The 24,836-nt window shown below is 40.7% G+C and overlaps 1 protein-coding gene across 1 annotated transcript in view; it reads left to right on the top strand.

The window, feature by feature from the left end:
- LOC128659877 (gastrula zinc finger protein XlCGF26.1-like) overlaps window positions 1-24,836 on the top strand; it is a 197,937-nt gene that overhangs the window by 46,750 nt on the left and 126,351 nt on the right. The window contains exon 3 of the mRNA XM_053713462.1: window positions 17,833-18,909. Within this exon, the coding sequence (XP_053569437.1) occupies window positions 17,833-18,909 (1,077 nt within the window). The remainder of the gene's footprint in view (window positions 1-17,832; window positions 18,910-24,836) is intronic.

Raw genomic sequence — 24,836 nt, 5'->3', positions numbered from 1 at the left:
GTTTGCAACTAAATTATGTTAGAATAACAATTCCCATCAATAAAAACATAATATAATGCTGTATCCTGAGATATTTTAGGACACAACAGAAACATCTCTCACATTTAAATAAACAGTTTGTTTCCTCCTTACTTATCCATATGATAATCACATCCTGAGGGGGAGGCAGGGACTCTGTATTCATGTGACACCAGAGGGGACAATAGACATCTACATGAGAACAAAAGTCCAGGTGTGACCCTCTCATTGTCTCCCAACTGACAAGTTGTACTCATGTGAGTCACACAGAGAAAGGTGACACTCCCACATTAGTATAAATATCTGTGTAACACTCAGTGATATCACAGTAGGAACCAGAGAGACTTCATACTTACAGAGCTTCTGCTAAACGGTAATATACAAACCCTGACATAAATCTTTATTAACAGCCTCACACTGTTGTGTTTTATATTATGATGAGAAAATATTGTTCTGTATTTTGTTATAATAAAGATAAAATATTTCACTTTATATAAGAAACAGAGTTTATATAAAAAAAATCAACTGTACTTTTTTAATTTGTTTTCTATATTTTTCATGCTGTGTTAATGAATTTAACGTTTAGTTATTTCATTAAAAGGCTAATTTAATACATAATTATTTACTGCAGTTTGTAAAATGAATGTTTGTAGCAGAACCAAACCATATTTTCAAGCTTGAGGAGGTCTGTCCTATAATACATTTGTGGGGTTGTTCCTGTTATCCAATGTTCAATAGATTTTTAAGTATCAGCCAATTAGAATCATGTATTTCCCTATAGGTTTATAATTAACTGTAGAGCCCAGATTAACCATTTTCATTTAATATTAGTGTGAAGCTGCTATTTGCTCCAGTAATAAATATCACTCAGCTTATGGCCCTGTTGTATCAGTCTCATCACATATACTGATCTAAACATAAATATCTTGTGATCTGCATATTATTATATTTCTAATGAGGTTATTTTATAATACATTTCTTATTTCTATTAGCTGCACCTGTTTATCATCAGAACGTTTATCCCACTGATCTGTGACTGATTCTTGTTGTTAGTAAAGACCTTAGTAAGTGTATTCTGCACCTTCAGCTGCTGCTGTTTATGTCACATGATCACAGACTTAAAGGGACAGTGTCCTGTAAATTTGGTTTTCCCGTGAAATAACAAGAAACCCCAAATGTTCATCATTTAAATAGAACATACAATTTTCAACAACTTTCCAACTGACTTCTATTTGATATTTGCTTTATTGTCTAGATATCCTTTATTGAAGCAGCTGCAATGCACAACTGGGAGCTAGCTGAGCACATAAGGTGAGCCAATGACAAGAGGCTTGTATGTGCCACTAATCAGCAGCTAGCGCACCATAGTGCATTATAAACTTTGTCACAAAGGTCCCCAAGGGAATAAAGCAGATTTGATAATAGAAGGAAATTGGAAAGATATTTAAATTTGAATCATAAAAGATTAATTTTGACTTTGCTGTCCCTTTAATGTGTTTCTAATGACTTGTTTTACCGGTGTATAAAACAGCAAACAGTTATTTTACATAAAAAATAAACCTAAAGGTGAAATTTGCCATACACTTTATACTGTTTGTAATTTATTTTCATTATCAAATTCTACACAGCCTTTTTAACCCTTTGAGTGCTAAGCACTTTCCTACCTGGGTGCTAAGCTGTTCTAAGGGTTTTTTTATTATTATTTTTTTTAATATTTTTGTTTAATTCTTTCTTTCAGACCCCCACGACTTACACTGTTGGGTCTTGGGAGTCTGTAGCTGCTTAGATGCCTGAGTTACAGGCTTCTAAGCAGCACGCCTCCTTTCACTATTCTTGCCATTGTCTATTTTTAATAAAGTTGCACAGTGACGTCATCACATCATTGCATGTGACGTCACAGCGCAAAACGTGAAGCCTTGGTGATGTCTGTCACTATACAGGCCTGATCGCCGGGGTAGAAGTGGGTGGGAGCCCCCAGATCTCCCTCAAGGTGGGAGAGTGCTAGCAATGGCTCTGTGCCATTGTTAGCACCTGAGTGAGAAACTCTGCGATGGCTCAGAGCCGTCGTTAGCACTGAAAGGGTTAATGACCTGTTATAAGGCACCAGCTTCTACTTAGCATATGCAGGAGTTCAAATTTTATAAAGATATGAGTCTGTTATTGGCTGATAGCTGTCACATGGTACAGGTGCAGAACTACATTTATCAGAATACAATCTGTTGCTCTTTTAAAAATCATAGTAAGTTTTATTGCATTGTATTTTTATTATGCATCTGTGGTTTTGTAATTCTATATTTTATGGTTCTTTTAAATGGACTGAATTTACTGAAAGAACATCTCATATTATCTCTCTATGTAAACACACATTCTTTATTTCTTTCATGTAATTGGCAAGAGTCCATGAGCTAGTGACATATGGGATATAAAATCCTACCAGGAGGAGCAAAGTTTCCCAAACCTCAAAGTGCCTATAAATACACCCCTCACCACACCCACAATTCATTTTTACACTCTTTGCCTCCGGTGGAGGTGGTGAAGTAAGTTTGTGCTTAGATTTCTACGTTGACATGCGCTTCTCAGCTTTGTTGAAGCACGATTCCTCTCAGAGTACAGCGAATGTCAGAGGGACGTTGAGAGTATTACCTATTGAATTCAGTGATTTTCCTAACGGGGGTCTATTTCAATAGGTTCTCTGTTATCGGTCGTAGAGATTCATCTCCTACCTCCCTTTTCAGATCGACGATATACTCTCATATTCCATTACCTCTACTGATAACTGTTTTAGTACTGGTTTGGCTATCTGCTATATGTAGATGGGTGTCTTTTTTGGTAAGTATATTTTTAATTACTTAAGACACCTCAGCTATGGTTGGGCACTTTATGCTTTTAATATAAAGTTTTAAATATATGTATTGTACTTCTATTTGCCTTGAGTCAGGTTCATGTATTTCCTTTTTTGCAGATTGATAGTTTCATATTTGGTAAAAGTATAATATTTTAAATATTTTTTCTTACCTGGGTTTGTCTTTTTTCAATTGACTACTTTAAATTGCGGGCTGAATTAGGCTTGCAGGTGCGCAAAATGCATTATTTTATTGCGTCATTTTTGGCGCGGGAAGGCAAGTTTGTTGACGCAAGTTCGTCACTTCCGGCGTAATAGTTAACGCTGGGTTGTTACACACGGTTGCGTCACTAGTGACGCATGGGTGTCATTTCCGGATGTGTCTTGGCACCAAAAAAGTTCTTTCTCACGGTGTGCGTCATTTTTGGCGCCAACATTTTTATTTATTCCCCATTTTGCTGTTTGCCTCTTGCTTTCTTAATCAGAGGGCTATGCCTTTGCTTTCCCATTCCTGAAACTGTCATATAAGGAAATTGATAATTTTGCTTTATATGTTGTTTTTTTCTATTACATTCTGCAAGATGTCTCAATCTGATCCTGCCTCAGAAGTTTCTACTGGAAAAATGCTGCCTGACATCAAGTCTTCCAAAGCTAAGTGTATCTGCTGTAAGATTGTGGAGATTATATCTCCTAGTGTCATTTGTAATACCTGTCATGATAAATTGTTACATGCAGATAATGTTTCCATAAGTATTAATACATTGCCAGTTGCAGTTTCTTCAACCTCTAATGTACATGATATACCTGTAAATTTTAAAGAGTTTGTTTCTGACTCTATTTTGAAGGCTTTATCTGCATTTCCGCCTTCTAATAAACGTAAAAGGTCTTTCTTCTGTTATGTGTGATCAGTCCACGGGTCATCATTACTTCTGGGATATAACTCCTCCCCAACAGGAAATGCAAGAGGATTCACCCAGCAGAGCTGCATATAGCTCCTCCCCTCTACGTCACTCCCAGTCATTCTCTTGCACCCAACGACTAGATAGGATGTGTAAGAGGACTATGGTGATTATACTTAGTTTTTATAACTTCAATCAAAAGTTTGTTATTTTACAATAGCACCGGAGCGTGTTATTGCCTCTCTGGCAGAGTTTGAAGAAGAATCTACCAGAGTTTTTACTATGATTTTAACCGGAGTAGTTAAGATCATATTGCTGTTTCTCGGCCATCTGAGGGAGGTAAAAGCTTCAGATCAGGGGACAGCGGGCAGATGAATCTGCATTGAGGTATGTAGCAGTTTTTATTTTCTGAATGGAATTGATGAGAAAATCCTGCCATACCGTTATAATAACATGTATGTATACTCTACACTTCAGTATTCCGGGAATGGTACTTCACTGGAATTACTCTGTAAAAAGTACATTAAACCTTTTAATAGGTATTTATTATGTTAAACGTTTTTGCTGGAATGTAGAATCGTTTGCATTTTCTGAGGTACTGAGTGAATAAATGTTTGGGCATTATTTTTCCACTTGGCAGTTGCTTGTTTTAATTGTGACAGTTTCGTTTCTCTCTCACTGCTGTGTGTGAGGGGGAGGGGCCGTTTTTGGCGCTCTTTGCTACGCATCAAAAATTTCCAGTCAGTTACTCTTGTATTTCCTGCATGATCCGGTTCATCTCTAACAGAACTCAGGGGTCTTCAAACTTCTTTTAAGGGAGGTAGATTCTCTCAGCAGAGCTGTGAGACTTATATATTGACTGTGATTAAAAACGTTGCTCTGTAATTTTTACGTTTCAAATTTAATTATTGTTACTTTACTAATGGGAACAAACCTTTACTAAAAGTTGTGTTGTTTTCAAGGATTGATGCTATAACAGTTTTTCAGTTCATTATTTCAACTGTCATTTAATCGTTTAGTGCTTCTTTGAGGCACAGTACGTTTTTGTTAAATAAGATTGTAACCAAGTTGCAAGTTTATTTGCTAGTGTGTTAAACATGTCTGATTCAGAGGAAGATACCTGTGTCATTTGTTCCAATGCCAAGGTGGAGCCCAATAGAAATTTATGTACTAACTGTATTGATGCTACTTTAAATAAAAGCCAATCTGTACAAATTGAACAAATTTCACCAAACAGCGAGGGGAGAGTTATTCCGACTAACTCGCCTCACGTGTCAGTACCTGCATCTCCCGCCCGGGAGGTGCGTGATATTGTGACGCCTAGTACATCTGGGCGGCCATTACAGATAACATTACAAGATATGGCTACTGTTATGACTGAAGTTTTGGCTAAATTACCAGAACTAAGGGGCAAGCGTGATCACTCTGGGGTGAGAACAGAGTGCGCTGATAATACTAGAGCCATGTCTGATACTGCGTCACAGCTTGCAGAGCATGAGGACGGAGAGCTTCATTCTGTGGGTGACGGTTCTGATCCAAACAGATTGGATTCAGATATTTCAAATTTTAAATTTAAATTGGAGAACCTCCGTGTATTACTAGGGGAGGTTTTAGCGGCTCTTAATGATTGTAACACTGTTGCAATACCAGAGAAATTGTGTAGGTTGGATAAATACTTTGCGGTACCGGCGAGTACTGACGTTTTTCCTATACCTAAGAGACTAACTGAAATTGTTACTAAGGAGTGGGATAGACCCGGTGTGCCGTTCTCACCCCCTCCAATATTTAGAAAGATGTTTCCAATAGACGCCACCACACGGGACTTATGGCAAACGGTCCCTAAGGTGGTCCCTAAGGTGGAGGGAGCAGTTTCTACTTTAGCTAAGCGTACCACTATCCCGGTGGAGGATAGCTGTGCTTTTTCAGATCCAATGGATAAAAAATTAGAGGGTTACCTTAAGAAAATGTTTGTTCAACAAGGTTTTATATTGCAACCCCTTGCATGCATCGCGCCGATTACGGCTGCGGCAGCATTTTGGATGGAGTCTCTGGTAGAGAACCTTAGTTCAGCTACGCTGGACGACATTACGGACAGGCTTAGAGTCCTTAAACTAGCTAATTCATTCATTTCGGAGGCCGTAGTATATTTAACCAAACTTACGGCTAAGAACTCAGGATTCGCCATTCAGGCACGTAGGGCGCTGTGGCTAAAATCCTGGTCAGCTGATGTAACTTCTAAGTCCAAATTACTTAATATACCTTTCAAAGGGCAAACTTTATTTGGGCCCGGTTTGAAAGAAATTATCGCTGACATTACAGGAGGTAAGGGCCACGCCCTGCCTCAAGACAAAGCCAAAGCTAAGGCTAGACAGTCTAATTTTCGTCCCTTTCGGAATTTCAAAGCAGGAGCAGCACCAACTTCCACTGCACCAAAACAGGAAGGAGCCGTTGCTCGTTACAGACAAGGCTGGAAACCTAACCAGTCCTGGAACAAGGGCAAGCAGACCAGGAAACCTGCTGCTGCCCCTAAGACAGCATGAATCGAGGGCCCCCGATCCGGGACCGGATCTAGTGGGGGGCAGACTCTCTCTCTTCGCCCAGGCTTGGGCAAGAGATGTTCAGGATCCCTGGGCGCTAGAGATCATATCTCAGGGATACCTTCTAGACTTCAAATTCTCTCCCCCAAGAGGGAGATTTCATCTGTCAAGGTTGTCAACAAACCAGATAAAGAAAGAAGCGTTTCTACGCTGTGTACAAGATCTGTTATTAATGGGAGTGATCCATCCGGTTCCGCGGTCGGAACAAGGACAAGGGTTTTACTCAAACCTGTTTGTGGTTCCCAAAAAAGAGGGAACTTTCAGGCCAATCTTGGATTTAAAGATCCTAAACAAATTCCTAAGAGTTCCATCGTTCAAAATGGAAACTATTCGGACAATCTTACCCATGATCCAAAAGGGTCAGTACATGACCACAGTGGATTTAAAGGATGCTTACCTTCACATACCGATTCACAAAGATCATTACCGGTATCTAAGGTTTGCCTTCTTAGACAGGCATTACCAGTTTGTAGCTCTTCCATTCGGATTGGCTACGGCTCCAAGAATCTTCACAAAGGTTCTGGGTGCCCTTCTGGCGGTACTAAGACCGCGAGGAATTTCGGTAGCTCCGTACCTAGACGACATTCTGATACAAGCTTCAAGCTTTCAAACTGCCAAGTCTCATACAGAGTTAGTTCTGGCATTTCTAAGGTCGCATGGATGGAAAGTGAACGAAAAGAAGAGTTCTCTCTTTCCTCTCACAAGAGTTCCATTCTTGGGGACTCTTATAGATTCTGTAGAAATGAAGATTTATCTGACAGAAGACAGATTAACAAAGCTTCTAAATGCATGCCGTGTCCTTCATTCCATTCAACTCCCGTCAGTAGCTCAATGCATGGAGGTGATCGGCTTAATGGTAGCAGCAATGGACATAGTACCCTTTGCACGTCTACATCTCAGACCGCTGCAATTGTGCATGCTGAGTCAGTGGAATGGGGATTACTCAGACTTGTCCCCTACTCTGAATCTGGATCAAGAGACCAGAAACTCTCTTCTATGGTGGCTTTCTCGGCCACATCTGTCCAGGGGGATGCCATTCAGCAGGCCGGACTGGACAATTGTAACAACAGACGCCAGCCTTCTAGGTTGGGGCGCTGTCTGGAATTCTCTGAAGGCTCAGGGACAATGGAATCAGGAGGAAAGTCTCCTACCAATAAACATTCTGGAATTGAGAGCAGTTCTCAATGCCCTTCTGGCTTGGCCCCAGTTAAAAACTCGGGGGTTCATCAGGTTTCAGTCGGACAACATCACGACTGTAGCTTACATCAACCATCAAGGAGGGACAAGAAGCTCCCTAGCAATGATGGAAGTATCAAAGATAATTCGCTGGGCAGAGTCTCACTCTTGCCACCTGTCAGCAATCCACATCCCGGGAGTGGAGAACTGGGAGGCGGATTTCTTGAGTCGCCAGACTTTTCATCCGGGGGAGTGGGAACTTCATCCGGGGGTCTTTGCCCAAATACTTCGACGTTGGGGCAAACCAGAGATAGATCTCATGGCGTCTCGCCAGAACGCCAAACTTCCTCGCTACGGGTCCAGATCCAGGGATCCGGGAGCGGTTCTGATAGATGCTTTGACAGCACCTTGGAACTTCGGGATGGCTTATGTGTTTCCACCCTTCCCGCTGCTTCCTCGATTGATTGCCAAAATCAAACAGGAGAGAGCATCAGTGATTCTAATAGCGCCTGCATGGCCACGCAGGACTTGGTATGCAGATCTAGTGGACATGTCATCCTGTCCACCTTGGTCTCTACCTCTAAGACAGGACCTTCTGATACAGGGTCCATTCAAACATCAAAATCTAACTTCTCTGAAGCTGACTGCTTGGAAATTGAACGCTTGATTTTATCAAAACGTGGTTTTTCTGAGTCGGTTATTGATACCCTGATACAGGCTAGGAAGCCTGTTACCAGAAGGATTTACCATAAGATATGGCGTAAATACCTATACTGGTGCGAATCCAAAGGTTACTCCTGGAGTAAGGTTAGGATTCCTAGGATATTGTCTTTTCTACAAGAAGGTTTAGAAAAGGGTTTATCGGCTAGTTCATTAAAGGGACAGATCTCAGCTCTGTCCATCTTGTTGCACAGGCGTCTGTCAGAAAATCCAGACGTCCAGGCCTTTTGTCAGGCTTTAGCTAGAATCAAGCCTGTGTTTAAAGCTGTTGCTCCGCCATGGAGTTTAAACCTTGTTCTTAACGTTCTACAAGGAGTTCCGTTTGAACCCCTTCATTCCATTGATATAAAGTTGTTATCTTGGAAAGTGTTATTTTTAATGGCTATTTCTTCGGCTCGGAGAGTCTCTGAGTTATCAGCTTTACATTGTGATTCTCCTTATTTGATTTTTCATTCAGATAAGGTAGTTCTGCGTACTAAACCTGGGTTCTTACCTAAGGTAGTCACTAACAGGAACATCAATCAAGAGATCGTGGTTCCTTCCCTGTGCCCGAATCCTTCTTCAAAGAAGGAACGTCTTCTACACAATCTGGATGTAGTTCGTGCCCTCAAGTTCTACTTGCAGGCAACTAAGGATTTTCGACAAACGTCTTCCCTGTTTGTCGTGTACTCTGGTCAGAGGAGAGGTCATAAGGCTTCGGCTACCTCTCTCTCCTTCTGGCTTCGTAGCATAATTCGTTTAGCCTATGAGACTGCTGGACAGCAGCCTCCTGAAAGAATTACAGCTCATTCTACTAGAGCTGTGGCTTCCACTTGGGCCTTTAAGAATGAGGCCTCTGTTGAACAGATTTGCAAGGCTGCAACTTGGTCTTCGCTTCATACTTTTTCCAAATTTTACAAATTTGACACTTTTGCTTCTTCGGAGGCTATTTTTGGGAGAAAGGTTCTTCAGGCAGTGGTTCCTTCTGTATAATGAGCCTGCCTATCCCTCCCGTCATCCGTGTACTTTTGCTTTGGTATTGGTATCCCAGAAGTAATGATGACCCGTGGACTGATCACACATAACAGAAGAAAACATAATTTATGCTTACCTGATAAATTCCTTTCTTCTGTTGTGTGATCAGTCCACGGCCCGCCCTGTTTTTTAAGGCAGGTAGATATTTTTTAAATTATACTCCAGTCACCACTTCACCCTTGGTTTCTCCTTTCTCGTTGATTCTTGGTCGAATGACTGGGAGTGACGTAGAGGGGAGGAGCTATATGCAGCTCTGCTGGGTGAATCCTCTTGCATTTCCTGTTGGGGAGGAGTTATATCCCAGAAGTAATGATGACCCGTGGACTGATCACACAACAGAAGAAAGGAATTTATCAGGTAAGCATAAATTATGTTTTTAAAACTTCTCATAAAGTTGATGAAGTTTCTGATGACCAATTATCCTCTTCTGATGAGGATCTATCTGATACAGAAGATCCTCCTTCAGATATTGACGCTGAAAAATCTTCTTATTTATTTAAAATGGAATATATGCGCTCTTTATTAAAGGAAGTATTAATTACTTTGGATATTGAGATAACTAGTCCTCTTGATACCAAATCTAGTAAACATTTGAATTCTGTTTTTAAACCTCCTGTAGTTACTCCAGAGGTTTTTCCTATTCCTGATGCTATTTCTGATTTGATTTCTAAGGAATGGAATAAGCCGGGTACTCCTTTTAATCCCTCTGCAAGGTTTAAGAAATTGTATCCTTTATCAACTGTTTCTATAGAGTTCTGGGAAAAGATCCCCAAAGTTGATGGGGCTATTTCTACTCTTGCCAAACGAACTACTATTCCTATGGAAGATAGTACTTCTTTTAAAGATCCTTTAGATAGGAAGCTTGAATCCTTTCTAAGGAAAGCTTATTTGTATTCAGGTCATCTTCTTAGACTTGCAATTACTTTGGCTGATGTTGCAGCTGCTTCAACTTTTTGGTTGGAGAATTTAGTGCAACAAGAGTTGGATCCAGACGTATATAGCATTGTTAGTTTATTAAAACATGCTAATCATTTTATTTGTGATGCTATTTTTGATATCATCAAAATTGATGTAAGATCCATGTCTTTAGCTATTTTAGCCAGAAGAGCTTTGTGGCTTAAATCGTGGAATGCTGATATTACTTCTAAGTCTAGATTGCTATCTCTCTCTTTTCAAGGGAATTATTTATTTGGTTCTCAGTTGGATTCTATTATTTCAACTGTTACTGGGGGAAAGGAGTTTTTTTTGCCTCAGGATAGAAAGCCTAAGGGTAAATCTAAAGCTTCTAATCGTTTTTGTTTCTTTCGTCAGAATAAGGAACAAAAATCTAATCCTTCCCCCAAGGAATCTGTTTCCAATTGGAAGCCTTCAGCAACTTGGAATAAATCCAAGTCTTTTAAGAAACCGAAATCAGCTGGTGGGGGCAGATTAAAGTTTTTCAAGGATGTTTGGGCAAATTCAGTCCAAAATCAGTGGATTTAGAACATTGTCTCTCAAGGTTAGAGAATAGGATTCAGAGTAAGACCTCCTGTGAGAAGATTTTTTCTCTCACGCATCCCAGTAAATCCAGTAAAAGCTCAGGCTTTTCTGAAGTGTGTTTCAGACCTGGAAGTTTCAGGGGTGATCATACCAGTTCCTTTTCAGGAACAGGGTCTGGGGTTTTATTCAAATCTATTCATTGTTCCAAAGAAAAAAATTAATTCAGACCAGTTCTGGATCTAAAAATTTTGAATCGTTATGTAAGACTACCAACTTTCAAGATGGTGACTATAAGGACTATTCTGCCTTTTGTTCAGCAAGGACACTATATGTCTACAATAGAATTGCAGGATGCTTACCTTCATATTCCAATTCATCCAGATCATTACCAGTTCCAGAGATTCTCTTTTCTAGACAAGCATTTCCAATTTGTTGCTCTTCCATTTGGCTTAGCAACAGCTCCAAGAATCTTTTCAAAGGTTCTAGGTGCCCTACTCTCTGTAATCAGAGAACAGGGTATTGTGGTGCTTCCTTATTTGGACAATATCTTGGTACTAGCTCAGTCTTTACATTCTGGAGAATCTCACATGAATCAACTAGTGTTGTTTCTTCAAAAACATGGTTGGAGGATCAATTTACCAAAGAGTTTCTTGATTCCTCAGACAAGGGTCACCTTTTTAGGTTTCCAGATAGATTCAGTGTCCATGACTCTGTTTCTAACAGACAAGAGACATTTGAAATTGATTGCAGCATGTCAGAACCTTCAGTCTCTGTCATTCCCTTCAGTGGCTTTGTACATGGAAGTTTTAGGCCTCATGACTGCAGCATCGGACGCGATTCCTTTTGCTCGTTTTCACATGAGACCTCTCCAGCTTTGTATGCTGAATCAATGGTGCCGCGATTATACAAAGATATCACAATTAATATCCTTAAATCCCAAAGTTCAACACTCTCTCTTAGCGCTGCGGAATCTGTTGGCGCTCTACAAATAACCTTTTATAATAATAATAATAATAATAATAATCTTTGACGTGGTGGTTAAATCACCAAAGTTTAGTTCAAGGGGCATCTTTTGTTTGGCCAACCTGGACTGTGATCACAACAGATGCAAGTCTTTTAGGTTGGGGAGCTGTTTGGGGTTCTCTGACTGCACAAGGGGTTTGGAAATCTCAAGAGGCGAGATTACCAATCAATATTTTAGAACTCTGTGCAATTTTCAGAGATCTTCAGTTTTGGCCTCTGTTAAAGAGAGAGTCGTTCATTTGTTTTCAGTCAGACAATATCACAACGGTGGCATATGTCAATCATCAGGATGGGACTCACAGTCCACAAGCTATGAAAGAAGTATCTCGGATACTTGTTTGGGTGGAATCCAGCTCCTGTCTAATCTCTGTGGTTCATATCCCAGGTATAGACAATTGGGAGGCGGATTATCTCAGCCGTCACACTTTACATCCAGGGGAGTGGTCTCTCCATCCAGATGTGTTTCTTCAGATTGTCCAGATGTGGGGTCTTCCAGAAATAGATCTGATGGCCTCTCATCTAAACAAGAAACTTCCCAGATACCTGTCGAGGTCCAGGGATGTTCATGCGGAAGCAGTGGATGCGCTAACCATTCCATGGAATTATCATCCTGCTTATATCTTTCCGCCTCTAGTTCTTCTTCCAAGAGTGATTTCCAAAATCATGCAGGAACAATCGTTTGTGTTGCTGGTGGCTCCAGCATGACCACACAGGTTTTGGTATTCGGATCTGGTACGGAGGTTCAGTTGCCAACCTTGGCCACTTCCGTTAAGGCCGGACCTACTGTCTCAAGGTCCATTTTTCCATCAGGATCTCAAATCATTAAATTTGAAGGTATGGAAATTGAACGCCTAGTTCTACGTCATAGAGGTTTCTCTGACTCAGTGATTAATACCATGTTACAAGCTCGTAAATACAGGGAGTGCAGAATTATTAGGCAAATGAGTATTTTGACCACATCATCCTCTTTATGCATGTTGTCTTACTCCAAGCTGTATAGGCTCGAAAGCCTACTACCAATTAAGCATATTAGGTGATGTGCATCTCTGTAATGAGAAGGGGTGTGGTCTAATGACATCAACACCCTATATCAGGTGTGCATAATTATTAGGCAACTTCCTTTCCTTTGGCAAAATGGGTCAAAAGAAGGACTTGACAGGCTCAGAAAAGTAAAAAATAGTGAGATATCTTGCAGAGGGATGCAGCACTCTTAAAATTGCAAAGCTTCTGAAGCGTGATCATCGAACAATCAAGCGTTTCATTCAAAATAGTCAACAAGGTCGCAAGAAGCGTGTGGAAAAACCAAGGCGCAAAATAACTGCCCATGAACTGAGAAAAGTCAAGCGTGCAGCTGCCAAGATGCCACTTGCCACCAGTTTGGCCATATTTCAGAGCTGCAACATCACTGGAGTGCCCAAAAGCACAAGGTGTGCAATACTCAGAGACATGGCCAAGGTAAGAAAGGCTGAAAGACGACCACCACTGAACAAGACACACAAGCTGAAACGTCAAGACTGGGCCAAGAAATATCTCAAGACTGATTTTTCTAAGGTTTTATGGACTGATGAAATGAGAGTGAGTCTTGATGGGCCAGATGGATGGGCCCGTGGCTGGATTGGTAAAGGGCAGAGAGCTCCAGTCCGACTCAGACGCCAGCAAGGTGGAGGTGGAGTACTGGTTTGGGCTGGTATCATCAAAGATGAGCTTGTGGGGCCTTTTCGGGTTGAGGATGGAGTCAAGCTCAACTCCCAGTCCTACTGCCAGTTTCTGGAAGACACCTTCTTCAAGCAGTGGTACAGGAAGAAGTCTGCATCCTTCAAGAAAAACATGATTTTCATGCAGGACAATGCTCCATCACATGCGTCCAAGTACTCCACAGCGTGGCTGGCAAGAAAGGGTATAAAAGAAGAAAATCTAATGACATGGCCTCCTTGTTCACCTGATCTGAACCCCATTGAGAACCTGTGGTCCATCATCAAATGTGAGATTTACAAGGAGGGAAAACAGTACACCTCTCTGAACAGTGTCTCGGAGGCTGTGGTTGCTGCTGCACGCAATGTTGATGGTGAACAGATCAAAACACTGGCAGAATCCATGGATGGCAGGCTTTTGAGTGTCCTTGCAAAGAAAGGTGGCTATATTGGTCACTGATTTGTTTTTGTTTTGTTTTTGAATGTCAGAAATGTATATTTGGGTATGTTGAGATGTTATATTGGTTTCACTGGTAAAAATAAATAATTGAAATGGGTATATATTTTTTTTATTGTTAAGTTGCCTAATAATTATGCACAGTAATAGTCACCTGCACACACAGATATCCCCCTAAAATAGCTAAAACTAAAAACAAACTAAAAACTACTTCCAAAAATATTCAGCTTTGATATAATGAGTTTTTTGGGTTCACTGAGAACATGGTTGTTGTTCAATAATAAAATGAATCCTCAAAAATACAACTTGCCTAATAATTCTGCACTCCCTGTATGTTTCTAGAGAGATTTATTATTGAGTGTGGAAGACTTACATTTCATGGTGTTCTTCTCATAATTTTTCATGGCATTCTTTTAGAATTCCAAGAATTTTACAGTTTCTTCAGGATGGTTTCGATAGAGGTTTGTCCGCAAGTTCCTTGAAAGGACAAATTTCGGCTCTTTCAGTCATATTCCACAGAAAGATTGCTAAACTTCCTGATATTCACTGTTTTGTTCAGGCTTTAGTACATATCAAGCCTGTCATTAAATCAATTTCTCCTCATTGGAGTCTCAATTTGGGTTTGAAGGCATTACAAGCTTCTCCATTTGAGCCTATGCATTCTTTGGATATTAAACTACTTTCTTGGAAAGTGTTGTTCCTTCTGGCTATCTCTTTTGCCAGAAGAGTTTCTGAGCTATCTGCTCTTTCTTGTGAATCTCCTTTTCTGATTTTTCATCAGGATAAGGCGGTTTTGCGGACTACTTTTCAATTTTTGCCTAAAGTTGTGAATTCAAACAACATTAGTAGAGAAATTGTTGTCCCTTCCTTATGTCCTAACCCAAAGAATTCTTTGGAAAGATCCTTACATTCTTTGGATGTGGTAAGAGCTTTAAAATATTATTTTGAAGCTACTAAAGATTTCAGAAAGACTTCTAGTCTATTTGTCTTATTTTCTGGTCCTAGGAAAGGTCAGAAAGCTTCTGCTATTTCCTTGGATTCTTGATTAAAGTTTTTGATTCATCAAGCTTATTTTGAGTCGGGTAAATCTCCGCCTCAGAGACTTACAGCTCATTCTACTAGATCAGTCTCCACTTCGTGGGTTTTTAAGAATGAAGCTTCAGTTGCTCAGATTTGCAAAGCAGCAACTTGGTCTTCTTTGTATACATTTACTAAATTCTACTGTTTTGTTGTATTTGCTTCTTCAGAAGCAGTTTTTGGTAGAAAAGTTCTTCAGGCAGCTGTTTCAGTTTGATTCTTCTGCTAATGTTTTTAAGTTTTTCTTATCATTAAAGAATAAACTTATTATTTGGGTTGTGGATTATTTTTTCAGCAAAAATTAGCTGTATTTTATTTTTTATCCCTCCCTCTCTAGTGACTCTTGCGTGGAGCTCCACATCTTGGGTATTGAATATCCCATACGTCACTAGCTCATGGACTCTTGCCAATTACATGAAAGAAAACATAATTTATGTAAGAACTTACCTGATAAATTTCATTTCTTTCATATTGGCAAGAGTCCATGAGGCCCACCCCTTTTTGGTGGTTAAGATTTTTTGTAAAAAGCACAATTATTCCAAATTCCTTTGTTGATGCTTTCTACTCCTTCTTATCACCCCACTTCTTGGCTATTCATTAAAACTGAATTGTGGGTGTGGTGAGGGGTGTATTTATAGGCACTTTGAGGTTTGGGAAACTTTGCCCCTCCTGGTACAATTTTATATCCCATACGTCATTAGCTTATGGACTATTGCCAATATGAAAGAAATGAATTTATCAGGTAAGTTCTTACATAAATTATGTTTTTCTTAACTCTATCCAAGATAACAATTGAAATGAACATTTTAGTGCCTATCTCTCCCACACGCCATTGCAGTGTGATTTAAGTAAACTCAGTATTGACCAAGAGAAGTTAAAGGACTGGGGGTGGAGCACATGACAAAATGTCTGACAGTGAGAATTAGTAGGAAGTACAATACTAATACTGCAGTATCCAATGTAACTTATATTTAAACAACTGATATTTAACATTTCTTTCAGGAGAAAATATTGTTTCATATAAATGATAGAAAACAAAGATTATAATATATTTGTAAAGTTGTGATATGGCCCCACTTAAATAGATTTTCTACCATTATCTTGTATAGATCTGGGGAGATTCATATTTAAGGGGCAATTATAACACCCACAGAGCTAACTGTACTAAATGCTTGTGCTGAATCAATAGCACATATGTAATAACCTAAACAGCTGATCTGTATCACATAAATTGTTATGTGTGCCTTTAATTATACCATACGTACAGTTAATCAGAACCATTATTTATTATTATCTGTCTAAACCATTTAATATACTTTTTACAGACATGGCCAGAGCACTGAGAGATATCAGGTATTGATGTAACTGGAGTGAATAAGGGAACCTTCTTCCTGAGCACAGACATTGGAGCCTGTTATCAGCATGAACTCATATGTGTTAGGTGAGTACAATAGATATTATGCTGACTTTAATTACTTGGAAAATAGAATAGATCACTCATTAAACAAATATAAACTATTATATTTATATGTGCGTCTTTAAGTACATTTGTGTCAGTGACGTTATAAAGAAGGAGCAACCCCCATTAGGCTGAGGAGGAGGGTAAAAAATACTACTCCCCCCTCTGTCCTTTTAGACAGACCATGTCCAACAACTGCCTAAAGTTACCCCTTGACCTGGTTCATTACTTAGAACACTGGCAACTCCATTTTCCCCTGCCCTGTCCTCGCTCATGGAACACCCATAACTGCACTTATGCCTATCTTGTTCCCATGTGTGGAACACCCACAACTTCCCCAGTGTTCCCCACCTCAGAACCACTGCTGATTTGTGTGCTTAATTTTACAGTGAGTATTATTAAACTAATAAAGTTTTTGGCTGTTTATAGAAATAGAACAACCACAGCCGAAAGCTAAAGATTATCATAAGGTCACTGCTTCTTACCCTCTCAAAACATCTCACACTGATTATGAGTCTGTGATGATTAATGTATCATGTTCTCACCCAACTGGTTGTGCATGAGCCGGGCAGGGCTGTATGTGCAGTTGCTTGTGCAATGTTAAATGAGGATGGTGGATGCCACCCCTCTTGCCCAGAATACAGATGTACTTGTTCCCTGGCTGAGAACATTATCCACACGCACCTAGTTTAATGCGGCCCTATAACTTGTTTTCATCAGTAATCAGTAATTTAGGTTACTATGATGTAGTAATGTTTACATTCTATGTCATCCTTATTTAATTTGTGATTTACAGGTAAAAACATTTAAAAATACAAAACAGAAGACATTTTTTTGAGTATAACAAAATGTTTTTATTGAGATGGATTATATTATAAAGAATAAACATTCTTATTTTTCTTTATTACATTTATTTTTATTTAGACAAACACATGAATAGTTCATATCCATCCTTTACTCCAGGAAGCCTCAGAATGATACCACAAAATCCAATAGTCTCAGACACCAATGGCTATTCACAAACATTGGGGATAGCACAGCAGATATTTAAAGAAGATGGTGAATTGGCAGGAACTTGGAAGCAATCATTATGTACAGAGTGTAATTTAGTCATCAAACAAGAGGACAACATTTATGACTTATCTAGTGGAATTATTATTTCAGAGGATAAACCACACATATTTACTGAGTTTTCAAAACATATTAAAGAAGAGAAAAGTCTACAGTCTAGCCAAATGATTCATACAAAGGAGAATCCTTTCAAATCTACAGAAAGTGAGAAAAGCTTTAGATTGAAGTCTAATTTGCTAGAACACCACAAAATTCACACAGGTGAGAAACCACACACATGTACTGAGTGTGGCAAATGTTTTACACAAGATCATCTGAAAACTCGTAAAAAGATTCACTCAGTAGAAAAGCCTTTCACATGTAAAGAGTGTGGAAAAAGATTTACAGAAAAGAGTTATCTGAAAACTCATGAAAGGATTCACACAGGAGAAAAACCTTTCACATGTACAGAGTGTGGAACATGTTTTACAGAAAAGAGTCATCTGAAAAGTCACAAAAGTAGTCACACAGGGGAAAAGCCTTTTACATGTACAGAGTGTGGAAAATGTTTTACAGAAAAGAGTAGTCTGAAAAAGCATGAAATGATTCACACAGGAGAAATGACTTTCACATGTACCGAGTGTGGAAAAAGTTTTACAGAAAAGAGTAGTCTGGAAACTCATGAAAGGAGTCACACAGGAGAAAAGCTTTTCGCATGTACAGAGTGTGGAAAAAGTTTTACAGAAAAGAGTGATCTGAAAAAGTATGAAAGGATTCACACAGGAGAAAAGCCTTTCACATGTACAGAGTGTGGGAAAAGTTTTACACAAAAGAGTGATCTGAAAAGTCACATAAGGATTCACACAGGGGAAAAGCCTTTCACATGTACAGAGTGTGGGAAAAGTTTTACACATATTAGTAATCTGAAAAACCATGAAAGGTTTCACACAGGGGAAAAGCCTTTCACATGTACAGAGTGTGGAAAATGTTTTACAGTAAAGAGTAGTCTGAAAAAGCATGAAAGGATTCACACAGGAGAAAAGCCTTTCACATGTACAGAGTGTGGAAAATGTTTTACAGTAAAGAGTGTTCTGGAAAAGCATGAAAGGATTCACACAGGAGAAAAGCCTTTCACATGTAAAGAGTGTGGAAAAAGTTTTACACAAAAGAGTGATCTGAAAAGTCACATAAGGATTCACACAGGGGAAAAGCCTTTCACATGTACAGAGTGTGGGAAAAGATTTACAGAAAAGAGTAGTCTGAAAAAGCATGAAAGGATTCACACAGGAGAAAAGCCTTTCACATGTACAGAGTGTGGAAAAAGTTTTACAGAAAAGAGTAGTCTGAAAAAGCATGAAAGGATTCACACAGGAGAAAAGCCTTTCACATGTACAGAGTGTGGGAAAAGTTTTACACATATGAGTAATCTGAAAAACCATGAAAGGATTCACAAGGGAAGAAACCTTTCACATGTTTAGAAAGTGGAAAAAATATTTTTATTGAAATCAATTATTATAAAACACCAAATATAGTTTTTTTTAATATTTCTGTTTATTTTCCAATTACATAATATCATTTTCATCACACAGGACATCTATTATAACAATAATTTAAACAGAAAAAAGTGTCCCAGGCAGTGGAGGCTCCTCCATATGTGCACTGTCACACATGACCCCCCAGCCAGGGGCAAGGAGGGAAAAAAAATGAGGAAAAAAAATGAGAAAAAAAGTTACAATTTTTTTTGAATAAAATATATTTATTTATATTATTTTTTATTTTATTATATTATTTTATTGACACAGACACACTTATTTATTATTAAAAATAACAAGCCTTAAGTAACTTAACTTGCAAGTGCAGCTCTGAGGAGTAGGATGCAGCAGGAGGCAGGAGCTAGGACCGGGTGACACTCTCAGTGACTCAGAGCGCACAACAGTATTTTGCTCTGAGCTGAGCCTGAGACACTGACTGACAAGTCGCTGACGTGATGTCACAGTCCTGTCCACAGCACCACCTCATCTGGGTTAGCCACTCCTTTCCTCAGGCTGCTGTGCACTGTCTCTGCCAGACTGCCACCCCCATCCGATCGCACGTGCGATAAGAGAGAGCCCTATGCCTGCACAGTGATCTCTATGCATTCACTGTGCAGACGTAGCTCCTCCCCAGCCTCCATGCCTATAGAGGCTTAATCGCACAGGCTAAACTGTGCAACTTGGTTTCAGCCTGTGCTCTGTCTCCTCCCCCAGCCTCTGTGATTGGCTCTGATAGGCTGCACGCTCCACGTGATGGCCCCCACGAGGCTCCTCCCGGCTCAACGGCATGAAAATCTCATTGTGGAGATAGCCGTTGAGCTGAGAGGAGCCTTTTACAGAGAGCTCTGTGTTCAACTGTGTTGTGCCTTGTGGTAGTGTTATTACCCCAAAAAAATTCTAAATGCATTGCTGCTGCAGCAGTGCAACGTTGGGGTAGGGTATTGTGTTTAGTACTGCAATCTGCAGAGAGATAGATAAGGGGCAGAAGGGGGCCAGGCGGGGAGGAAGATTGTCTTGTGGTGGCCTGTCTTAGTGGGCAAATCATTTTTTTGGCTGCAGCCCTGCAGCTTATAATATAATTATATATTAGTTGTTGAAGTTGACACTGACAGTGTTGAACTTGAGCAGACAGAGTCTTAGTCTAGAACAGTACTAGATTGTGTGTAAAAAAATAATAATTGTATTTTCTACTTTTTAAATTAGTCAACAGATACAGTCTGAGATAGATTAGTATTTATGTAGTAGGAGGACTACTGGACTTATAGGGAGTTCTTTAAACAATTTGCATTTGCTTTAAGTGGAGTAATTTGGGAATAATATATATATATTTTTTTAAAACAATTTGCTTTATTAATTTCTTATTCTTTCTGACTGAGAGAGGGCCTGGGCCAGCAGTCCGTTGACAGCTGTCACGTCTGCTTACTATTTAAAAAATTAAGTATTTTAGCAGATTAATTAATTTGCAGATTGCAATTAGAAGTTTTTCACAAAAAGTTTTTCTCTTGTAAAGGTGTATCCAGTCCACGGGTTCATCCATTACTTGTGGGATATTCTCCTTCCCAACAGGAAGCTGCAAGAGGACACCCACAGGAGAGCTGTCTATATAGCTCCTCCCCTAACTGCCACCCCCAGTCATTCTCTTGCAGCTCTCGACAAGTCATTCTCTTGCAGCTCTCGACAAGACTGCCACCCCCAGTCATTCTCTTGCAGCTCTCGACAAGAGATGTGGTGACTTAGTGTAGTTTTTACCTTCAAAATGCACTGACCTTTCTATAAGTTATAAAGACCATATTATGGCTTTTACAGATTTATCACCTGAGGTTTCTGAGACTGACAAAAGGGAGGTTATGCCATCTAGCTCTCCCCACGTGTCAGAACCTATAACTCCCACTCAAGGGACGCCAAGTACATCTTGCGCGTCCAATGCGTTTACCTTACAAGACATGGCGGCAGTTATGAATCATACCCTCACAGAGGTATTGTCCAAACTGCCAGGGTTACAAGGAAAGCAAGACAGCTATGGGGCTAGAACAAATACAGAGCTCTCTGACGCTTTAGTAGCTATGTCTGATATACCCTCACAATGTGCAGAAGTTGAAGCAGGACAGCTTCTATCTGTGGGTGACTTCGCTGATTCAGGGAAGACGTTACTTCAGTCTGACTCTGAAATGACAGCATTTAAATTTAAGCTTGAACACCTCCGCGTGTTGCTCAGGGAGGTTTTAGATGACTGTGACACCATTGTAGTCCCAGAGAAATTGTGTAAAATAGACAAATACTTTGCAGTGCCTGTTTACACTGACGTTTTTCCAATCCCTAAGAGGTTTTCAGAAATTATTACTAAGGAATGGGATAGACCAGGTGTACCGTTCTCTCCCCTTCCTGCTTTTAAAAAGATGTTTCCTATAGATGCCGCTACACAGGACTTGTGGCAGACGGTCCCTAAGGTGGAGGGAGCAGTCTTTACCCTAGCTAAGCGTACAACTATTCCTGTCGAGGACAGTTGTGCTTTCCTAGATCCTATGGATAAAAAATTAGAGGGTTTCCTTAAGAAAATCGTTATACAACAAGGCTTTATTCTCCAGCCTCTTGCATGCATTGCCCCAGTCACTGCTGCAGCGGCTGTCTGGTTCGAGTCTCTGGAGGAGGCTCTACAGGAAGAGACCCCGTTGGATGATATCCTTGACAGGCTTAAAGCTCTTAAGTTAGCCAATTCATTTATTTCTGATGCCGTTTTTCATTTAACCAAGCTAACGGCTAAAAATTCAGGTTTTGCCATTCAGACGCATAGGGCGCTATGGCTTAAATCCTGGTCAGCTGACGTTACTTCAAAGTCTAAACTTCTCAATATCCCCTTCAAAGGGCAGACCCTATTTGGGCCTGGACTGAAGGAGATCATTTCTGATATTACTGGAGGAAAAGGCCACGCCCTTCCCCAGGATAGGTCCAACAAGTTAAGGACCAAACAGACTAATTTTCGTTCCTGGCGCAGCTTCATCTTCCTCTTCTACAAAACAAGAGGGAAATTTTGCCCAGTCCAAGCCAGTCTGGAGACCTAACCAGGCTTGGAACAAGGGGAAACAGGCCAAAAAGCCTGCTGCTGCCTCTAAGACAGCATGAAGGAGTAGCCCCCGATCCGGGACCGGATCTAGTGGGGGGCAGACTTTCTCTTTTCGCCCAGGCTTGGGCAAGAGACATCCAGGATCCCTGGGCTCTGGAGATTGTTTCCCAGGGATATCTTCTGGATTTCAAAGCTTCATCTCCAAAGGGGAGATTTCATCTCTCACAATTATCTGCAAACCAGATAAAGAGAGAGGCATTCTTACATTGCGTTCAAGACTTACTAGTTATGGGAGTGATCCACCCAGTTCCAAAGGAGGAACAGGGGCAGGGCTTCTATTCAAATATGTTTATAGTTCCCAAGAAAGAGGGATCTTTCAGACCTATCTTGGATCTCAAGATCCTAAACAAATTTCTCAGGGTCCCATCCTTCAAGATGGAGACTATTCGAACCATCCTACCTATGATCCAGGAGGGTCAATATATGACTACCGTGGATTTAAAGGATGCTTATCTACATATTCCGATACACAGGGATCATCATCAGTTCCTCAGGTTCGCCTTCCTAGTTTGTGGCTCTTCCCTTCGGGTTAGCCACGGCACCAAGGTTCTAGGGTCCATTCTGGCGGTTCTAAGACCGTGGGGTATAACAGTGGCCCCTTACCTAGACGACATCCTGATACAGGCGTCAACTTTTCAAATTGCCAGGTCCCATACGGACATTGTTCTGGCATTCCTGAGGTCTCACGGGTGGAAGGTGAACGAAAGAAAGAGTTCGCTCTCCCCTCTCACAAGAGTTTCCTTCCTAGGAACTCTGATAGATTCAGTAGAAATGAAGATTTATCTGACAGAGGTCAGGTTGTCAAAACTTCTAGCTTCCTGCCGTGCTCTTTATTCCACTTCTCATCCGTCAGTGGCTGAGTGTATGGAGGTAATCGGATTAATGGTAGCGGCAATGGACATAGTTCCGTTTGCCCGCCTACATTTCAGACCACTGCAACTTTGCATGCTCAATCAGTGGAATGGGGATTACACAGATTTGTCCCCTCTACTAAATCTGGATCAAGAGACCAGGGATTCTCTTCTCTGGTGGCTATCTCGGGTCCCTCTGTCCAAGGGAATGAGTTTCTGCAGGCCAGAATGGACTATAGTAACGACAGATGCCAGCCTTCTGGGCTGGGGTGCAGTCTGGAACTCCCTGAAGGCTCAGGGTTCGTGGACTCAGGAGGAGGCCCTCCTTCTGATAAACATTCTGGAACTAAGAGCGATATGCAATGCTCTTCAGGCTTGGCCTCAGCTAGCTGCGCTCAGGTTCATCAGATTTCAGTCGGACAACATCACGACTGTAGCCTATATCAACCATCAGGGGGGAACAAGGAGCCCCCTGGCAATGTTGGAGGTTTCAAAGATAATTCTATGGGCAGAGGTTCACTCTTGCCATCTCTCAGCTATCCATATCCCAGGAGTAGAGAACTGGGAGGCGGATTTTCTAAGTCGGCAGACTTTTCATCCGGGGGAGTGGGAGCTCCATCCGGAGGTATTTGCCCAGTTGATCCAACTATGGGGCAAACCAGAACTGGATCTCATGGTGTCTCATCAGAACGCCAAGCTTCCTTGTTACGGGTCCAGGTCCAGGGATCCCAAGGCAGCGCTGATAGGTGCTCTAGCAGCGCCCTGGTCCTTCAACCTGGCTTATGTGTTTCCACCGTTTCCTCTGCTCCCGCATCTGATTGCCAAGATCAAGCAGGAGAGAGCTTCGGTGATCTTGATAGCCCCTGCGTGGCCACGCAGGACTTGGTATGCAGATCTGGTGGACATGTCATCCTTTCCACCATGGTCTCTGCCGCTAAGGCAGGACCTTCTACTTCAAGGTCCCTTCAAACATCCAAATCTAATTTCTCTACGTCTGACTGCTTGGAGATTGAACGCTTGATTCTATCAAAGCGTAGGTTTTTCTGAATCGGTCATTGATACCTTAATTCAGGCTTGAAAGCCTGTCACCAGGAAAATCTATCATAAGATATGGTGTAAATATCTTCATTGGTGTGAATCCAAGGGTTACTCATGGAGTAAGGTCAGGATTCCTAGGATATTATCTTTTCTCCAAGAAGGATTGGAGAAGGGATTGTCAGTTAGTTCCTTAAAGGGACAGATTTCTGCTCTGTCTATTCTTTTGCACAAACGTCTGGCTGAGGTTCCAGACGTTCAAGCGTTTTGTCAGGCTTTAGTTAGAATCAAGCCTGTGTTTAAACCTGTTGCTCCGCCATGGAGTTTAAATTTAGTTCTTAAAGTTCTTCAAGGGGTTCCGTTTAAACCTTTACATTCCATAGATATTAAGCTTTTATCTTGGAAAGTTCTGTTTTTAGTAGCTATCTCCTCAGCTCGAAGAGTTTCGGAGTTATCTGCTTTACAGTGTGATTCCCCTTATCTGATTTTCCATGCAGATAAGGTAGTGTTACGTACCAAACCTGGGTTTCTTCCTAAGGTGGTATCTAATAAGAATATCAATCAGGAGATTGTTGTTCCTTCACTATGTCCTAATCCTTCTTCAAAGAAGGAACGTCTATTACACAATCTTGATGTGGTTCGTGCTTTAAAGTTTTATTTACAAGCTACGAAGGATTTTCGTCAAGCATCTGCTTTGTTTGTTGTCTACTCTGGACAGAGGAGAGGCCAAAAGGCTTTGGCAACTTCTCTTTCTTTTTGCCTAAGAAGTATAATACGCTTAGCTTATGAGACTGC

Source organism: Bombina bombina, chromosome 5, assembly GCF_027579735.1.
Source record: "Bombina bombina isolate aBomBom1 chromosome 5, aBomBom1.pri, whole genome shotgun sequence".
NCBI classification, from domain to species: Eukaryota; Metazoa; Chordata; class Amphibia; order Anura; family Bombinatoridae; genus Bombina; species Bombina bombina.
This window is presented reverse-complemented; position numbering and strand designations above follow the sequence as displayed.